Source organism: Ascaphus truei, chromosome 3, assembly GCF_040206685.1.
Source record: "Ascaphus truei isolate aAscTru1 chromosome 3, aAscTru1.hap1, whole genome shotgun sequence".
NCBI lineage: Eukaryota > Metazoa > Chordata > Amphibia > Anura > Ascaphidae > Ascaphus > Ascaphus truei.
The window spans coordinates 367,153,949-367,175,744 of NC_134485.1; the positions used below are offsets into that span (position 1 = coordinate 367,153,949).

A 21,796-nucleotide genomic window follows, 5' to 3' on the forward strand; every position below is an offset into this window, starting at 1 on the left:
CTGTTTTTACTGTGTACTGTATCTCTTAAACTAATTGTCCTTTTTTTCCAATGACAGATCGCCAGACTTCAATCCGATCGAAATGGTCTGGCATCAGCTGAAGGACCATATCCGAAAAGTCGTGAAACCCTCCAAAAAGGATGAGTTGGCGAAAGGCATTCTGAGTTTTTGGAACGATGTACTCACGTGGAACGATGCAATAAATATATTGACCATATTGCGACTGTTGCCCATTGTGATCGCGCGTAATGGGCAAGCATCAGGAAGGTAGTATGGTATAATGAAGTACTGTACTGTAGTATTGTAAGTACAGTATGATACAGGTAAGTATGGCACGGGTTTTTCCTTTGCTAGTACTCAGAGTATACAGTAGTTCTAGTATAGACTAGTTTGACAGTACTACGGTAACTGCATACTGTAGTCCAATATGGAGAAGCTACAGTATGCAGTACACAATGCCATAATACAGTATGCACCTACTGTACAGTAACTGCTCAATTTATTTATTTCCAGAGAGAGCAGCACCAGCCACCTGGTTACAAAGTATTTAACAGTAGTCAGAGTACACAGTAGTTCCAGTATGGACTTGTTTGACAGTGCTAACTGCATACTGTAGTCCAATATGGAGTAGCTACAGTATACAGTACACAATGCCATAATACAGTACAGTATGCACCTAACTGCTCAATTTATTTATTTCCAGAGAGAGCAGCACCAGCCATCTGGTTCCAAACTATTTAACAGTAATCACAGTATACAGTAGTTCCCGTATAGACTAGTTTAACAGTACTACCCAGCACACAATGCCATAATACAGTACGCACAAAACTGCACTAATTTTTTGTTTTCTTGTCTTTTCAGGAAAAAAGGATGGACTGGGAGAGAGGGGGGGTGTCGTGTACAGTCTGTGAACTGTTTGTACAGTCAAGTTTACAGTATCTAAACTGCAGTAACTGCATATGTATACAAAACCTCTCCTCTCTCAATGAACTACTGTACTGTACACAGAATGAGGAAGAAGATAAAGACGGAAAAAAAATATTACTATATATATATTATAAATTAAATATTATTAATGAATAATATTATCAATGTGCATTATTCATGTTTATCCACCGGCCCTCAATTTCCATCTGACAGAAGAACTTAATAAAGACTGCAATATGTATTAATCATGATTATTTTTATATATTTTTTTTTGGTTCCTGATAAAATAAAATAAATATTTATTTACATTCTTGATAATCACAATCATTGACAACAACCCCCCCCCACACACACACACACCTACAGTACACCAAAGAAAAAGAATGAATGACAAAACAACATGAATCAGTTAATGTTTTTTTAACTCTCAATTCTCACAGTGCTGTGCAAATCAGATTTACATATCAAATTCGAGAAGGGATTTTTCCAAAGCGTTACCGTAAACAAAGCCTCAAAGGGTTGGAGGGGGGGGGGGGTGGGTGAGTCATGCGCAGTAATCAGCTAGCTCCCATCTCAAAGAGGATTACACGCAGGCGCATAGAGAGGTGATGCTCTGCTAGGGATGGATTAAAAACACAATGGCAAGCTTCAGAAAATGAATGACTGTGGAGGTGTCTGTCGATAAGAGTTTCAAATCCTTGAGTGAGCCTTGTGTGTGCATGGGGGAGGGGGCTACAGGGTACAGCTGCATGAAGTTCAAAGATAATTACATACTTTAATTTCAAAAGGCAGTTCATCATAATAATATGATCCCTACACTCCCAAATACAGTACGTAAAAAGCACACAAATCAACCATGTGCTGTCAAACGCACAGGGTCGCAGTCAAAAGCTACAGCACAGATTGAATATCGTAATATCAAGATGGTTTTTGCAGGCTTGTGGAGAAAATAGAAATAAAAAAATGAGAATTTTTTTTTTTGGTCACTCACTCAAGCAAGCAGTGGTGAGTGAAGTTACAGGCGCATGCGCAGTAATCATCTGCTGTCAAGCAGGAATGTGATTGAAACCAGAAAGACACACGTTCAAAGGAATGGTGTGGGAGAGATGTACTGCACTGTAGATAAGATAACAAGTTGAAATACCCTGCAGTGCAGTAAATTATCCTGTGTGTGTCCGAGCGAGGTGAGAGCGCTGCATATGCCGAAATGTGACACTGTTACAGTACTGTACACGCCTATGCGTTTCAACAATTTTCAAATGAGAAATACAGCACTGCAAATGCATGTATACTGTAAATATGCAAATTTACAATTACTGCGCGCGCACACGCAGACTGTGCACTGACGTAGGTTGAACTGCTAAGGTATTAGACTTCAAAGACAACAGCTCGCGAACGTCCTCCTAAGTTTTTAGACGGCATTGCAGTATTGCAGACAGCGAGAATAAAATGCTAATATCACGAGCGCTAAAATAACGCAATTCACTCCGGACCAAAAAAAACGCATCTGACCGAGATTATCAGAGCGCCGCGGATACAGCCGATTTAGGCTAAAGGCGGCCGCCACTGTATTAATAAATGATTCTTTGTTTTTTCTACTCACTATGACTGGTTATATAGGATACTATCCTGGATCACTGTTATCCTAGCAATAATTACATCACATGAGTGCAATTGTCAGGGATTCTTGTGGGGATAGTATTTTCTACAATCCTACCTCCTATGTGTGTATATGATACCAGCCCTGGCCAGCTGCAAAAGGAGAGAGCATACAGCCTTGAGAAGTGGGATCAGAGTTAGAATCTACTTCTCAACATTCAAGTGTCTGGTGGAATCAGAGATAGAAATCACTTCTCACATTCACCCTCCGTTACAGAGTACACAAATACCCAGATGCGTACTGTATATGGGGGAAAGGCTACTGAGCTTGTATAAGTATTTTAGCGTTTTTTTTTTTCATATTCATTTGTTTTTTCATATAAATGTTAGTTATTTTCTATGACATACAAGTCACCTCATAAAGGGGGCATGAGCTTTAATATTAGGGTATAAATATGCTGTATACCGTATATCTGGCAGACAGCTTTTGCTTAAGCTGTCCTCATCCAAGTGTGCACCTGTATGCTAATAAACTCACTTGTTATTCTGTTACATTGAACCCTAATTTGTATTTTTTCTTCACGCTTTCACAGATGGCGCTTTGCAAATAGGGACACCCTATACCTCAGAATCAGGAAACCCAGCCGGATCAGACTCCTCGGTCACTCAAACCTGAGCTCATATGAATCAAGGTAAGGCTCCTTTATCACAAAAACTTATAGTCTAAATTGTTTGAGTGATCTGTAGAGAGATCGGTCTCAGAGGGCGACCCATCTGAGTGACAGGGTTTCCTACAGTTTCAAGTGAGTTTATTCATTTATATCTGTTCCTGTGTCCATTATAAAGTATAAGAGTTTAAGGTTTATTATGACTAGGTAAGAGTTGCACTCAAGTTTTGGCATTGTTATGATGAGAAAATATGGTTAAGGGACACAGTCTTCAGACTGTATATGGGTCTTGGTACACCATTTGTTTTCTGAGCGCGACAGGTCCTTGATTGTATATTTACTCAGTTTTATCAATAACATACCAAAAGAATTGTATGTAATCAATTTGTCTTGATTATTGTAACGCAGAATTGTACATGATCAATTAGGTTTGATTATTTTAACAGGAGAACAATGGGAAACCAAAGGGTCACCGGTACAGGTTATGTGCACACTATACGGACCATCCACAGGGAAATTTACTAAAAACTGGGTACAGAGAACAGGAGCAGATAAGAGAAATACATTTATCTGGCCAGCAGAAGGCACATTTAATTGTACAATTATTAATTGTTTGCGCAATACACTTATTAGTTTTTCCCCCAAAATGTTGTCTTGGGTTGTAAGGTGAAATATGTTAAAAAGGGTTTGTTTGCAATAAATTACTATGGGAGAAAGCGTGAAGGTTATGGGCAGCAGCACCAGTTTTCTTATTCGTAAGAAGGCCAACGCAAGGGCTCATAGTGGAACCTTTTAACCTTCAGTAATCCCTGTGTCTTCGTGGCAGTATAAATCTTCGAATTTCATGAGGCTTTGTGGCTGAGGTTAAGCATGGTATGCAGAGTCAGGTATGCGAGAATAAGCTTTACCCTTCATTTCCCCACAGCAATAAGTGGTTATAAGCCACGTACTGATGCAAACTCAAGTCTCGGTGCCATCAATTAAATTGTTGTGCCCTTCACAAGAGCTGTAAAAAATGGACCTGAACACCCTCATGAATTTTACCTGAATGAATCCCCTGTGTGAGAGTTGAATCATGGTAACACCAGCTTATTACATGTATACAAATCACCACCCAAGAACTTGCAAGAGCTTATAAAAATAAGAATATTATTAATTGCTCACGATGAAGTTTAAATTTCTAAAAGGTGTACACCCATTATAATACGAAGTGAACAACACTGGACAAAGGAGAGTTTAAGTGTCTGTAGCAGAGGGAGAAAGAAGGACAAAAGAATTGGCATTTGCGGAAAGATCATTTAATCTTTACCATTTTTACAAATCAGCCCAATTGCTGGTATAATTTAAAAGTTTATTCGTTCTGGCCAGACGGATGAGTTTTTGAAACCAGCAGATATTCTTTTCCTTCTGCTCAAATGTCCACGAGAGAGAAAGAATTAGAAAAGCAGCCCAAACAGCCAGCCCCCCTCCTCCAGCCTAAAGAATGTGCACAGATCACAATTCAGACATCAAAGTTAAATAGCTCCGTAACTTCAAATTAGGTTTAAAAGCAGGTTAGTTATAGAATGGGGAAAGAGAAGGACATTTTTCAACTAAGTTTGCAGGATCAAATTTTTTTTTTTTTCATTATTATTTTTGTAAAGTTGGTTTGCTGGGGCGTGTGAAATTATGCTTGTTTACTGTACTTTCTTTCTGTGTGTAACCAGTAAATATATTCAATTTTATTTGTTCTGATTAGGATATGTTTGGGAATATTTAAAAAAAAATTGCTGGTAAAAGCAACAAAAACTGCCCAAACAATATGTCAAGAATGTATCTGCCCCTTATAATGTCCCATTGTTTTTATTTTTGGGATGCCATGAAAAATTTAGTCTGCATTAGGGTTGAGGGAGAGGCTCCATTTTTTACACTTTGAGCTGCCAATATGCAACGGTGTATATTATGAAAACAGTGAATACTGAATGGCGTTATCTGCAGCCCAAGGACATTTGGCGGAACACCCAGGCTGGCTATGCGCCCGGGATGAGCAACCTCTGAAATATTTTTTTAAATCTAATAGAATAATGTTTAGTGTCTTTATCTGTATAGCGCTGTCCGCAGGTGTGCCCGGCGCTTCACAAAGCAATTATAGTAAAGGAAATTGGTTTGAAGTCCTATACGCCCAGAATGATACTCATTTCTCTACTGTAAATTTAACTGAATATATATTATGTTTATAACTTTTGACCATTTTTCTCTCCAAAGGTATCCTACTTTGAATGCCATAACCGGTGGCTATTGTCAGGATCGCTGCATAATATATATAAATCTAAATAAAACCCATGGTTCCAGTCAGCGTCCTGTGGCTTACTACAGCACCACAAATTTGAAGGATAATGCTGCACTCCTCAAAAGAAAACAAGGCAATACAAATACCGGTGCTCCTGGTCCAGGAATCTCTGCATGGTACCCCCAATATCATGTATGTAAGGAAAGACCTAGGCACTATGGATTTCTGCTAGAAAAGAGGTTTAATGATAGCCAGTAGTTGACGTTTCAGCCTCCAAGGGCCTTTCTCAAAAGCAAGTGGCACTTTTCTAGCAGAAATCCGTAGTGCCTAGGTCTTTCCTTACATACTTACTACAGCACCTGACTTAACCCTGTAGCACAGGCATTCCCCCCTGGACCCTTGTCTACCACACACCTGTATCACTGACACAGACACAGTGACATGTCAGAAATAATTTTTAATATCTTCATTCTAGATGCACACATGGACTTTTTTGTAGACAGCTCATCTTTTATAGGCTCAAAAAGTAAATGATGTGCAGCACACAAGCACTGTAAAGCAACTCCTTCCCCTCTTACTATTCGGCACAGATTGCAGAATTAGGCGCTTTCACCCTTGCATGTATTCTGATGCACTTTTCACTACCGCTAAGCAAGTGGCCAGACGGCAGCATATAGAGGCATATGCACTCATTTAACACACTGATCCTGTCAAGTGTCCCCAAGGTCCTTTTCGCAATTTGCAGTCTGCATTATCAATATGTACTGGTTATTGTTTTCAGGTTGGGTTGAAGCATACCCTTGTCAGCACGCGGACGAGCGCTCAGATCAAGGTACACATTTTACAGCCGCTATAGTCCAGGAACTGGCCAAGGTTTTTTGTAAGATTAATGAAATCTCTTAAGTTTCTCCACTCTCAGGTACAAGCGGCACAGTCCACCAAGGAAAACACAAAGCAGCAGCATCTCAAGGAAGGCGACTGGGTGATGGTCAAGCAGTATCTACGCAAGCACGCTCTTCAGCCCAGATGGAAAGGCCCATTTCAAGTACTACTCACCACCAACACAGCTTTTAAAGTGGCAGAGATCTCATCCTGGATACATACGTGTATCACGCATGTGAAAATTGTACCAGCACCAGGCACAAACAGCTAACAAAGACAAAGTACCCACAAATTAGTGTTTTGAAGGGCAAAATAAAATCCCGGACCACTAACCATTGAGGGAATAAGACTCCAGGCAAGGCCCGGTCTTATCTGAACAATTTTCTTTCAGGACTCAATATTATTTTTTATTCTTTAGAGTGTGTTTACATTAGAATTTAAGATGTATGCACCATTGGGCCTGTGAAGGTATCGCCCACAGAGAGATGACAACATTGCAGTGGGAATGATGTGCAGAGCCTTGTCATTGATATTAATTTTTCTATGGTCCCTAAATTTCGCAGATACTTATCACCATTTCCCAGGTAACATTACAGTTAGCACCATCTCACCCACCAGCATCACTAAGTTCACCGTTATACGCAGAGATAGGCAAGACCTCCATTTGACCCAGTGGGAAAAAGATAACACATTTGTAGAAACCTGCCGTACTATATACAATAGGTCTGGTCTCAATTAATCCTGCTGGGTGTGCGGAAACATACCACATACACCAACGGCTCCCTGGGTAGGGATGCCTTACACTGATGTCGAATTGAGGAATGGGAGCATCAATTTAAATTTATTTTCAGGGTATTTTACTGAACTACTAAATCGAGTGCCACTGTTAAATGAAGTTACAGTAGGTGGATTTTATATAAACTATACTGGTAACAACAATGAACAATGAACAGGTACCTCCACCAACCAATGAAACTTGTGTAAAAATGTATTTGCAGCCCAGAGTTAAAAATGTACAGGAAGGATGTGCTCTTAATTTTACAGTTTTAATGAATACATTAAAACAGTGTTTCCCAATTAAATTTAGTCGTGGAACCCTTTTTTATTTTGTACAACAAAATGGAACCCCTTAAATATTTTTAGCGTAGCACATGAAAAAAAAAAAGAAATCCGCCGCAGATGAAATTTTTTCTTGGTTCAAGATCAAATACCTTTAAATTGAAAGTTACATTTTTCCAGGGGGAAGCCAACTATACGTTTTGTCCTCTTTCATGTCCCATAAATAAATGCAGCCGCCCTGTATACGTGCCCGTCAGGGGAAAAAAATGATAAGATTTTACTCTTACTTATATGATAATAATAGCATCAGATTCTTTGTTTATTATTATGGTGTAGGGGGGGAAGGAAGGCCGTGTTGGTGTCTCCGTCCCTCCTGGCGGCTGCAAATTTTAAATGTTTTATTTTTTCGCAAAGCACTTCATTTTACCTCACGGAACGCCAGGGTTTTTTAAAAGTCCCCCACTGTCCCAATAGATTTTTAAAAGACCTCAGGGTTCCCATTTGGGAAATGCTGCTCTACAATACACGTGTTACTCCTTTACTATCATACACACACATCACTCCTTCCTATACCCTTCCCCTCACTCCTTCCTTTACTCTCCCATACACTTTCCCTCACTCCTTCCTATACACCTCCCCTGCTCACTCACACCTTTCTATACTGCTATACACTTTCCTTATAAGTAGATATCCCATGCGCCCTCCTCTCCTGCCACTGCTCTCCTGCTCCGGCGCGAGGTGTAACCGCCACCCTCCCTCCTCGCGGTCCCTTCTCATGCACCTCGCTCTCCATTTTCTTCACTTTTGCCACGGGTCACCCAGCTGCGCTAGCTGCACCTTCCCCGAACGAGCAGCGCGCAGAGCCGGGTCTTCCCGCACGAGCCTCAGTGGAGCAAACAGTCTGTCTCTTAGTGGCTGCTCACCCTCTCCACAGCCGCTATGGGGGAGTGGAGGGAGAGGGGGGTGGAGGAGAGCCATGGTGGAACCCCTGGGACTGCTCACGGAACCCCATTTGGGAAACACTGCATTAAAATGTGCTTGCAAAAATTCTAGTTTAACCAGAGGAATATATTGGCTTTGCGGAAAATGGGCCTACAGAGTTACCATGTGGTTGGACAGGATCATGTTATCAAGGAAAAGTGGTTTCAGCATTTGCACTCACTAAGGAATTACCCACTGGCAGAATCAGAAACAGAAGAGACACTCCAAATACACAAGGGTTAAAAAGTAGTCTATGGAAAGAACAATTTTGGGCTAGGCTGTTCCCTAATGTAGTAGTTGAGTTATTATATGACAGGCTCAATGTACTCACCAATGTATTAGATGATGTACTGAATAATACAACCACAGCCATTAACTCATTAAACCAAGAACAGGTTCAAAGTAGGCTTTTAGCCCTACAAAACAGAATGGCCTTTGACAATATTTTAGCCTCAAAGGGATACGTATGTACCCTAATTAAAGAACAATGCTGTGTTTTATCCAAGATCAGAAAGGCAAGGTGCAGCATGAACTAGAAAAAAATAAGAGGAGATAGTGAATGGGATCCTTTGGGCCATGGCGGATGGCTTGGATCAGTGGGAGCGAAACTGGTGAATGCCTTGCTGTGTGTGTTAGTGGTACTTGTTGTCATATATGTGTGTGTCACCTGCGGCAAAAGTATGATACATAAATGTGCTACCCTTTCTTCCAATCTGATGGCCCTTTTTGCAGATGCTAATAGTAATCCCCTGAAGAAAAAAGATACCAATGGCGATCTAACTCTGGAAGACATCCTGGCCGCCGTGCCATACGAGACTATGATAGAAAAGGGCAGACGCCCTCTCTCTTAACTATATACCAACGAGCAAATCAGATAATGGAGCACCCCAAAATGCAACCTTATGTGTCTCCCTATTTTTCTCTGGACTAACAACATACCAGTAATTCTCAAAAGGAATGTTTTTATGAATAAAAAGGGGGGACTGAGAGAGTGGCATAGGGGGGGTCTCAAGTAAACAGCACTAGGATCTAATTAGCCATTTTGTTTGCAGCCATTCTGTTTTCTGTTCTTGTCCCTATCTGTGATTCCAGGTAACTGAATACTGGGGAGCGCAGGTATATATAGAAGAGAGCAAACACAAGCATATAGTGCAAATATATATATATATATATATATATATATATAAAACGCACTATATGCTTGTGTTTGCTCTCTTCTATATATACCTGCGCTCCCCAGTATCCAGTTACCTGACATCTCTTGGATTGAAGAAAACAATCTACACGAAGGGTTGAAAATAAAAAGAAAATAGTGCGCTCAGGACCGTGACAATAGTGATAAATATTATAAATACCAGTGAAAAAATCACAATGTGATCAATTAAATCAATATTAAGAGTGCTGTGTTTTAAAACGAAAATTATAAATAAACCTGTTCTTAAGTATATAATGGAGGTATGCCGCTGTATTCCGTGGACTGGCTCCACAAACAAAACGTGATAAATGAAACAAAAAAGAAAAGAAACAGCGCAAAACCTCATTGTGTAGATAAGTTTATTAATAATATTTTCTATTTTCTACATATGTGTATAAATATTGTGATGTTTAATCTAATAAAACTATTGTATTTTATAAATCCTTGTTCTTAGAACATGTTCACTGCCCCTTTTGCTTGAAGACAGAGGTTAGGTACATCCCTAATCAAGTACAAGTGTGGGTGGGATTGTAATCATTTAAAGCCAAATCAGGAGAGGTTACCAGCTATAAGTAACCACCAATGAGAACCTAAGATATTGCCTGACGAAGTCAACCTATGATGAAACGCGTTGGAAGGCGCGTTCCAGTGTCACTTTTGATTGTCATTCTCTATGGACATTGAAGTCTATGCAAGAGGCTGAAATCCCTCACGGACAGTATCTATCTAGTTCCTTTCCGGCCACATCCGTGACGGAACTCTGGTGACGTCATCAGCGGGCGACTGTATACCGGAACTACATGTCCAATGAGGAAGAGAGCGCTCTGAGACTGAAGCCAACACCTTACCTGCAGACCATGACTCCCCACACCGGCTGAGATGAAATCGTGTGAGAGAGAAGGATCCACTCCCTCGATCGATCAGATGACCGTGTGCAGTTGCGGTAGCAGTTTGGTAACATGTCCATAACATGCCATGCTTATATTTCCTTGAATTGATGTACGTGAGATACTCACCTGCTGCTCAATAATATATACTATATTTTTAATACTACACAATGAGGTTTTGCGCTGTTTCTTTTCTTTTTTGTTTCACAAAGGGTTGAAGCTGCATTTATTTTTTATTGTGTCACATTCACTGAAGTATTCACATTTATACACTGTTATAATTATTCACGTTCACTTATCAAGTCACTGGAATTAGATTTAAGCGCCACTCTTTAACTATTTGTTTGCCCTATCTGTGATTCCAAAGAGATTTTTCTGGCACACATATCACTTCAGCACACCAAACCAACTGCCGGTGCTCCAGTATCCGGGATTGTCCTATAAGTCCCAAGGGTATTCACAAGGATAAAAGATGACCCAGGCACACGCACTATGCAAAATGAAGAATTTAATGCAGCTAAGAAACCAACGTTTCAAGTGCTACACACTCTTTATCACGGTGAGGGCTCCTCACCTTGATAAAGAGTGCGTAGCACTCGAAACGTTGGTTTCTTAGCTGCATTAAATTATTCATTTTCCATAGTTCGTGTGCCTGGGTCATCTTTAATCCTTGTCCCTGTCTGTGTCATCCATTTATGATGTTTGTCTGCATGAAACCACAGCTCGGGTTTAAAAGATGTTTTTGCTCTCAGCAATATTACTGATACCAGCCCTGGCCAGCTGCAAAAGGAGGGAACGTACAGCCTTGAGAAGTGGGATCAGAGTTAGAATCGACTTCTCAACATTCAAGTGTCTGGTGGAATCAGAGATAGAAATTACTTCTCACATTAACCCCCCTTACAGAATACACAAACACACAGATGCGTATATGGGAGAAAGGTTACTGAGTGTGTATAAGGATTTTAGCTGTTTTTTCATAATCATTTGTTTTTTCATATAAATTTGTTATTTTCTATGACGTACAAGTCACCTCATAAAGGGGGCGTGAGCTTTAGTATTAGGGTATAAATATGCTGTATACCGTATATCTGACAGACAGCTTTTGCCTAAGCTGTCTCCATCCAAGTGTGCACCTGAATGCCAATAAACTCACTTGTTATTCTGTTACATTGAACCCTAATTTGTATTTTTTCTTCACGCTTTCACATCCTTGTCCAGTGAAATCATTGCAATGAAGGAAGCACACAGGAGCCCTGTATGTAAGCAAATTTACTCTGTATTTATAGCCTCAGCAGAGCAGGTATAAGCGTTACGTTTCAGGACCCAATTGTCCTTTCCTCAGACCATACACCTCCTTGTCCAGATTCTTTCTATTCTTCTTAATCTCTGGTCACTTTAGCTTTCAATTTAGTCCATCATTTAACACCTACTTCCAGCTCAAATAGCGACAGCAAAAAGACATTTCCATCAGAAGTTAGACACTTAAGATGTTGTATAACCCCCCCTAACTAAAAGGAAACATACTGTATGTACAGATGTAGCAGCCATTGTCGCTCCCTCTGGCCTGTTGTAGATGGACACACAATGAGCACGTGGGAGCAGACACCATTGTGAAACAATCCGCAGTGCTAAAAAAAAAGGGGGGTGGGCTAATGCGTTATTGCACCTGCTACATCTATATTCATACACATTTTTTTATAACCGCATCCACTATTTATACTAAGTACAGAAAAAGGGAAGGCTCAATATATCTGCGCTGTTGTTTTCAGCAGGGTGCTATGTACTCTTTCAAATGTAAAAATAACACATTTTATTTTTTATTTTTTTTTGGTATAAAGGACATTGCACTGCTAAGATCTTTAAAAGATTTCAGTTGCATATTTATTTATATATTTACAGAAACAAAACAGGTCTTACCTCATGCTTCAAGTCTATTGTAAAATCAGAACTAGGTGGGTCATTTATCAGGATATTAGCAAGCCTAGAAAAATACATAAATGAGTTTAATTAATAAAGCATTAAACACATAGGAATACATTTCTGAATAACCCCACTAGATTTTTCTTGGTCTGGAAATATGTAAATAAAGTAATCTTTAGAGACTTTTGAGAAGCTGTTTACTTTCCTTTCCAAGAATATACTAAATGCTCCAGCCAATAACATTAAATATACAGCTTAGTAACAAGATTTATAAAATTGTATCATCTTCAATCTTAACAATTATGGAAATCTAAATATTAAATTATACATACTATAATACAGGGTATTGGAAAATTGTAACACATTTTATATTGAAATTCTGAAAAAGAACAAACTTACTCAATGCTAGAAACACCATGGGCTTCTATTGATACCAAGAGCCATTTTCATCTTGTATTTCTTAGGTGTGGCGGGGGTTTATTTAGCCAAAACTGTGGAAAACCAGTGAAGAAAACCCGTACCATATTTATCAAAGAAATGAATTGCAATGAGAGCAATTTGAAGTTTTCCTTGAAAATCTGGTGCAATTCTCTTTCCACTTATTTTGCAGCAGGGGGGGCTCTGGTACAGAAAATAGAACCAAATGTACCTTGAAAAATATATAATTTTTGCAGCAATGTGTGATTCACGAAAGGAGAGGGACGCTCCACCAATTATACTAGTGACGCATAGCAGACTTTATGCTACAATCCAGACATTTCAGTACGCAAGTGGGACCTTGGTCAGGGGTATAAAGCAACATACAGTGCACACAAAGATATACGTATACAGATAAGTGCCAAAATGTAGCCGGGTCCATGAAGTTTGCAGCAAAATATAGTTGTTGTTGGTAGGCAAATTACATAAAACAAAACTTATTGCAATCAAAGAGGATGAAAGTGCAGTAAAAAATAATCAACAATAAAGAAGATGGCTGCTTAGGCTTAGAGCTACTCAATCCTCCAGAATAAAAGTGCTGTCATTGCCCCTAGTATAGACAGGATTCACACTTGAACATTTTTGTTTTAAATAAACAACAAGAAAGGATAGACAAAGTTAATCCTTTTATTTTTGTCCCTCATGCCATTCGACTTAACATTTCATTTGACCGGATCCACTGCCTACCACGGAAAGATACACGTGGTCTTAAGTCGGAGCCCTAAAGGACTCTCAAACACTGAAACCTTGGACAGTTCTGTAGGGTTGATAGGCTGCTAAAAAAATGTGCTCATGTGGAAGCAAAGGGAGTGACCCATATGTTAGGGGCGTGCGAGGTCTGTTCTGTACCCCATGTGTCCTGTATCCATGCTGTGTTCTCACATGGTCTGAATCAGAGAGGAATTAGGAGGAGGTTTGCTTGAGAAACTGGAGGATCAGGCAGGAGATCATCGGAGTGGGGTGACCTGTTGGGTAGCTGATATGACAGCTTGCAATCAGAGGCCCCCGTCCCGCCCCCGTCCCGCACCCTGATGGCGCGCTGTGTAAGGCCAGAGCCTCAGCGCGCCTCCGCACTGTTTGGGGCACTATGTCCCAGGCCTAAGAAGCTGCAGGGAAGGAGCACACACAACCCATCTGAGGGGCAGTAGCCAAAGCTCAGAAGCTTCAGAGTTTTGCGGTGGGGAACCTCGGTGCAAAAGGAATAGAGAGCTGCAGCTGGCTTGGGTGACACCTAGGATAGGAAGAAGTCCATGTATCCTGAGGCAACCTGGCTGAGAAGGGAAACCTGCTCCGCGTGAAGCCTACATCCTGAGCATATCTACCCAAGTGACAAGGTATAGATTTTGATTGAAATTCAATCCATCTGGCCTGCAGCTAAAGAACAAGGAAAATAAACAACTAGAATGAAATCTGAGAAATAGCCAAGATTGCCTGGAGTTCTAATTCCTAAACCAAAGCAATTTTGACTGACAGAAAAGCAATTGGCTATATTGTGATATTTGGACATCTACATCATCAAGCGGGCTGGACAGGACATGTAAATATGGTCATATAGCCTTTGAATTTATTATTCAATTGAGAAATAAGGCATAAGGTTAAAATAATTAAAATTATTGATATTCCTGTGGTGTCTTGAAAGCATGGGTGACAGTATTGGCTAGGAAAAAAGGCAACAGTCATAACATGTAAATGGATCAAAATGTCAAGACTCCTTATTTTTAGAGATAAATGGTGTGTTTATCAACGTGGAACATTGGAGGAATTAATTCCCCCATAAAGAAACAGAAAATGAATGCACTTACAGTAAACAGACTTATTAAAGAGTCAGGGTTTTTTTGTCGTTTTTTTCTCTTTTATAGGTTTGAAGCAGGGAGTCTCAGGAGCTGAATCCCATTAATTTCAGCTCTGTGGACCCCTGCATCAAAAGATACATACCTCCATAGTAGGTGTCGGTAGCCGCTCCAGGGTTGACATTAAGGCGGCTATTCAAAGCTCCCACATCCTGCGGGCCAATAAGTAGCCATCACCCGGTGTGGCTTCGTAATGGCCCATATGCCGCAGGAGATTTAAACTGCAGAAAACTGTACAGACATACTGGCTCCTCCTTAGGAGGTCAGTATCTCTGGAAGCAGGTAGTCCACTGAGCTGAAATGAATGGGGTTCAGCTCTGGAGACCCCCTGCTTCAATCCTATATATATATATAAAAAAATTTTAATGTGTGGATTGCTCCTTTAATGTGGATATTGTAATTTTACAAGAAACCCACTTATCTCCAAAAGAACATGCCAAGCTTAAAAGAGAATGGGTCAATGCTTGCTACTCAGCCTCATTTTCTAGAAGGAAGCAAGGAGTAGCAATGCTTGTTAGAAAGGGCATACCATTTGATGTAATAAGTCAGTACAATGATCCTGAGGGTAGAGATATACCGTTACACACAAAAATGTTTGATCTACCATTTATTTTCCTTAACCTACTGTATATGCACCTAATGTTTCTGACAGAAGTGTATTCACAGACTTCACAGGAAAGTTACTGTATATAATGATACTCCCCTGATTTGGGGGCGGGGGGAATTTTAATGTTGTAGTCAATGTTGGGCGGTTGACCCAAAGGTGAACAGCCTGATGCGGCTCCCCAAGAGCTGCTCCCCTCTGCACAGGACCAGCGTGCTAAGGGTTAACATTTGCTTGTACTTTGTGGAACGTCAACCCCACCCACTGGAATGTTAAAGAGCCAAGAGAACACAAAGAACTTTTTGTTCACAGCTGCATTGAAAATCAACCACCCCAGTGTACACCTGCATTGCCCCAAAGGCAGACAGCCTTTGGCACAGCCGAAGGGCAGCCAAACCAAAGGGTTTGCTGCCGTTAAAGTGATGTTAAAGCTGCTCTATTTCAATCTGAAACTCACAAGCCCTTTATCCCCGGTACCCAATTTTCAAACTCTATCTGTCCATGAAATGTCTATGAATTGACTGTATATCCCTGTTGTTTTACTGTAACCATGTATTTTTTATAACTCTGTGCCCAGGACATACTTGAAAACGAGAGGTAACTCTCAATGTATTACCTCTAGGTAAAACATTTTTATAAATAAAAAAACTCTTTGCTTGGTAGATTGTCTGTATCTAAAGAGGTGACAGGAGGTTCCTCAAAACTCCCCAAATTATAGGGTGGATAAAAAAAAAAGGAAAATGAATAGACCCGTGGAAAATCACGCAATCCAATACAAACGACTTTACATGTACTGTAGTTCCCGAGGCACATTGCTCTCTATCTAGATTAGATTTTGTTTCCTATTTACCAACACACTGATTGAGAAAACAGTCATAGCCAAAGTTGAAAACATAATTCTCTCTGATCATGCCGATATGTGCAGGTTTCAATTTAAATCCCAATCCAGGCTGATCCAAAAACTGGAAGTTCCTAAATAAAAATGTCATGATAATGAACTTAAATCACAATTAGCATGCATAAACTTTAAAGAGATAACGAATTACACAAATCTGATCTGTTTCTATTCTGGGATGCAGCTAAAACAACTCACAGGAATAATTACTTCTAGAGTTACTTATAATATAAAATCCTCTAAAGCATTAATAAATTATATAAACCTGAAAACAGCTTTTTCTGAAGCTTCCAGCCTCAAAAGCAAGCCCTCAAATGAGAGTAGTGTTCAATACAGTATGTATTTCTAACACACACAGACCTACATAAAAAAAATATTATAAGAACAAGGTTTTACTGGTTCGGTGATAATGTGGGAAAATTATTAGCCAACCAAATGAGAAATTACAAATCCTTTTATCGCAGCAAGTACTATAGATTGTAACAGATATATTAAACTGGATAAAATAGAATAGATCCTTAATAGATTTTTTGATAACTTATACAAACAAGACCCTGTACAGTAAACTCTCTAGAAAAGGAAGCGTTTTGGAGAAAAAGTAGCTTAAAACAAATCCCCCCAGAGGCTGTGATCAATAATTCTATAACCAAGGAAGAGGTGGATTCTGCCATAAATGGTAATAAAATGATAAGGCCCCCATCCCAGAGAGTACAATGCAGAGTTCTATAAATCCCTGTTGACGTTTCTAAGCCATTAACAGGACTCTCTAGCTGCCTTCTGAAGGGAGAGCACTGCCCTTTATATTTTAATTAAGCTTTAATCAGTATGATTCACAAACAAGGCTGGCCCCCAGAAAATCCTGCATTTTTTTGATGTAATCTCATTTATATGAATCATTAGGGCGATTTAGGTTTCATGGCCCATTTGTTCAGATCGTTAAAACAATATATAATAACCCGATATGCATTTCTTTTAACATACCCTCTTTATTTGAAACCCACATCTCCATCAACCAAACATAATGGAACTCATTAACAAATACCAAACCTTCTCCGGATATAAAATGAACTTCACTAAACTGGATTTACTGTGATTAAAAGGAGAATCTTTGGTCTTCACATTAACAGATGTACCTTTCAAATAATACAAGGATCCATACATTTGACAATTTTGATTCTTCAAAAACTAGCGCAGTTAAATAATTTAAACTTTAAAGAGGCAATCCAAACTGACACATTTTTTAACATAGGATTGAAGCAGAGGGTCTCCGGAGCTAAACCCCATTAATTTCAGCTCTGGGGACCCCATGCTTCCAGAGATTCGTACCTCTGTAAGACGTGCTTGTAGCTGCTCTGCTTGGCTAGCAGTGATTACGTAATGATGGAGTATCAAAGCTCCCGCGCCCTGAGAACCAATAGGCAACAGTGACATCATCAGGTTCTGCGTTTTATCGGCCCATGGCCATTTTGCCAAGATACGGACACCCCACTTTGGAGGGAGGTCTGTATCTCGGGAAGCACGGGGTCCCTGGAGCTGAAATTAATGTGGTTCAGCTCTGGAGACCCCTGCTTCAAACGTATATGTTAAAAAACAGTAATAAAAAAACCCACAAATTGCTCCTTTAATAAATGTCACCTTCCAGTCTCCTTAATGGGACAAATAGCATTGATTAAAATAATAGCTTTCCCAAAAATAATACAGTATATCCTTTACAAATTCCCTCGTTATTGAAAAAAGAAGATATTACTATGTTAAATAGACATTTTTGTGGATTTGTTTGGGAGAATAAAAAGCATACTGTAGAATCACACTCAATAGACAGCAATATCTATACGTTGAAAGAGGAACTAAGCTTCCAGATGTCAGACACTTGAACCTAGTATGTTTACTTACATATGCCTCTTTGAAAGGTAGACATTTTCTAATACAAAGTTAGAGGGTGCCTTAATATCACCACATTCGATTAGCCATATTTTACACAGTAATATCTCTGGAATGACAAAAACCATAATGAACAATGTTTTGATATATGATACTGTTAGGGCTTGGCAAACAGTACGTAAAACATTCTAATTGTCACCTTTTTGGAGATTGGAAATAAAAGGTATTAAGAGGTTAAGGCTGTGGCCAGGGTGAGGAGATGTGCGAGCGCTCAGTGCGAGCGCTCAGTGCGATCAGATTGCTGAATCTGGATGCACACGTCCAAAGTGCAGTTGCACGCGCACCCACGTGCTCTTGCCCCGGCGCTCTCTTTGGGAAGACACAAAAATGTATACCCATCCACTTTTAATGGTGATAAGTAATAACTTGGGGAACTCCCAACATGGAAAATCCCTTTCCAATTGTAATGCTTGGGATCAGGTTTCTTCACAATTCTACCCTCATGCTCAGCTACTTTGACAAATAGGTTTTTACAGGACCATTCTCAGGCCTATATTCCACCCGATCCATGTAGATCCCACAGCCTATACTCCATACTCTCATCAGATCACATATCCTCCCCTCAGTGTGGTAGGCAGAATAACGGTCTTGGACCGCAGATAGCCTGAATAGCCTCCCTAAGCCAGGATTCTCTGTTAGCTTCAATCTCCTGCATGATGGGCTCAGGAACATACTGTAGGGGTACTCATATCCAAGAGTTTGCCTATACCTTGCAACAATAGCATGATCTGCCCTGCTCAGCTTGGTCAATTTCTTGCCATGGGCTTGACCTGGCAAGACTCAGTAATTAGGTTCTTCTTTGGACACCTCCTGATATAGTATGGAGGATCACGCAGGCTTAACAATACCCAGCTGTAATTAACTAACTCTCTTCCTTAGTGCCTCCACTGTTTCCTCAGGAGTAAAGGGTCCCTCTTCACACTAGTGATCCACTACCTCCCCAGCTATTAATACAAATCTGGTGCGGTTCATAGACATGGAGTACCCTTGAAAGAGAGGATCCCACCACCTGCGTGTAGTACCCGGGGACACAATAGAGGAATCTGACGCATCCTCAGAATCCATTCTGGAGGACACACCAGAGGTTCCAGATTGACAAGAGAAAGAGTGACTGGGCTTATTTTTAAACATTTCTAAATAAGACATAGGATGCATAATAGGAATCCTACTGGATGCAGGATGCAGGATGCAGGAATCTCCCCCTCCGATCATCTGATTCCACCCAGTCCTGGTACTCAGAGGATGGCTTGGGGACCTTCTTTTTACCCGATGACCCACTGTGACTGTACCGGGAACCCGAACCTGAGCTTGGGCATGGGCAATGGTGACAGGCGCAGGGGCCTTGGAAGCAACAATGTCCGGGGCAGAGTCTTTAGGCTTGGCCTTACTACGGTCTTGCACAGTAGATGTTTTCTTGGAAGCAGGGTCTACAGACTTCCCTTTCCCTCTGCCCACAAACATGGTGGAGGTACTCATCCATTTCTTCTCTAGAGGGGGCAGTACTCACTGGAGCGGTCGCAGCACAGTCCCGGTCCGCTCCGGCGGTCACCTCGGAAGTGATGTCATCAGGCGGAGACATTGTGGGATCTCGATACATGTCCAAGTCCGCCACTGGAAGTACGTTAACTGCAGGGCGTGGTTCTGGAAGGTTGGCGTGATCCTCCGCACAGAAGTAAGCGCCGCCGGGCAGGGCCTCCTTGCTGGATGCCTCCTTGCCGCCTGCTATGGAGAAAGGAGGTGGTGGTTCACCGCTTGTCTGACTCGAGATAGGCAACGGGTCATCTAGGACGTTAGCAAGTACCTCCTCCGCTGCACTGGGCACTGCCATGGCTATGGGACTTCTCCGCAGTTCTGGATACACCAGCGCTCACCGTGTAGTGGTCTCCAGACTCTGCCTCTCTACTTTGATGGTAGGTGTCTCTTTGTCCTCAGCGTATCGAGGGCGGTCCGCCGGTTGGCACATCACCATGGACCTGTGTGACAGGGTGAATAAAAGCCACCAGCTATATGCCTGGCAGACATATGTTTAGTCTGCAGTGCAGCAGTGATGAGGTTAACTTAAGCAGGGAAGCTCATGGCAATTAGTCGAATCCCAGCTGCCTATTCAAGGTGTGTTAAAAACTCCAGCATGTGCACACATGCTGCTGGCTGGTCTGGAGACAGGAGAGAGTTACTTAAGAGATTACTGATACAAGGTCTGTTTGCAAGTACATGGTTTATGAACTGTCTGGCTCCTGCAGGGAAAAGAGTAGCTGCCTTATTTTGCTCTGTCTGCTAAAGAGAACCTTATTTTGCTCTGTCTGCTAAAGAGAACCTTATTTTGCTCTGTCTGCTAAAGAGAACCTTATTTTGCTTTGTCTGCTAAAGAGAACCTTATTTTGCTCTGCCTGCTAAAAAAGCTATTTTTCTTTTGTTTGCTGACGAGAAGTTAGTTATTTTTGGTGTGCTGTATGTTTAAGGCTAATATAAATAAGCCTTATTCAAAGAACCTGCGTGTTTAGTTGCATGTACCCTGCAACAACCTGGAACTGTCATCATCGTCTGATGAGGGGAGTAAGGGCTGCTCCGTCGGGGACAAGTGTAGTAAGTACCAGGTCTGAATACAGTGATTGGACACACACAGGCCTAGTCCCACCACCTCCCCCTGTCACTTAAGTAGCTACTGTGAGTGAGGAAAACCCATGATAACTCCTGGCATGCCTGCTCTTTATAGGACTTACTGCCAGGGAGGGCAGACTTCTTAGCCAAGGAAACCAGCCTGGCTACACAACAATTACCTATTTTCAAGTAAGATATTATGCAAACTGTTTAACAAATCATTATGACTATTTGTTGACCCTTACCCCTCTACAGTCATTTTTAAAATGATTGAAAACCACCAAATTCTCAGCACAAATATTCTTAAATTGATGGAAAAGGAAAAAATTTGGAAGTCACTTTCAGAGACGTGGAAGAGAGATTTTCCTAATGTGGAGGAAGTTGAGAAACTAATCCAAGGTATCAACCAACACACAGAATCCCAAGAAGCTCATTTTGGGAACCCCTGAGCCCCAACAAAAATATATATTTATATACAGAGGCGACCAACTTTATTCTAACTCGGCTAGCTCCGCGAATTTCAGAATATCCCGGTGATGTGCGGTTTTGTATCATTTTCGCCCGGGGTGAATTGCGTTATTTTCGCGGCTGTGATTTAAGCATTTTATTCCCGCTGTCTGCAATACTGCAATGCCATGTAAAAACTCATGGGGGCGTTTGCGAGCTGTTGTCTTTGAAGCCGAGAAGCCGTCCCCTGGCGAGATGTGTTTGCAGCAGAGAGAGATCCGCTGCTCTCTCTGCGCAAACATCGGCACATTAAAAATGATTTAAAATACATTTTTATTCATAGTGTACATGTGCAGGGGGTATCCGGAGCTGAACCGCGTTGGTTTGAGGTCCGGGGACCCCCTGCTTCCCGAGATACAGCCCCCTTTATGAGGTGCCGGTATCCCTCTGCATTTAAGGTCCCGATCACGTGACCGCGGCATGTAAACCAAGCAGAGGGATACCGGCACCCCATAAAGGGGCCTGTATCTCGGGAAGCAGGGGGTCCCCGGACCTAAAACCACAGCGGTTCCGCTCCGGAGACCCTTTGCACATCTA

The 21,796-nt window shown here is 41.1% G+C and overlaps 1 protein-coding gene across 1 annotated transcript in view; it reads right to left on the bottom strand.

Annotated features, from left to right (window-relative positions):
• The window catches only part of B3GLCT (beta 3-glucosyltransferase), a 417,163-nt gene that overhangs the window by 124,519 nt on the left and 270,848 nt on the right, over positions 1–21,796 (bottom strand). Inside the window, exon 8 of the mRNA XM_075592151.1 lies at positions 12,385–12,448. Coding sequence (XP_075448266.1) covers positions 12,385–12,448 — 64 coding nt within the window. The remainder of the gene's footprint in view (positions 1–12,384; positions 12,449–21,796) is intronic.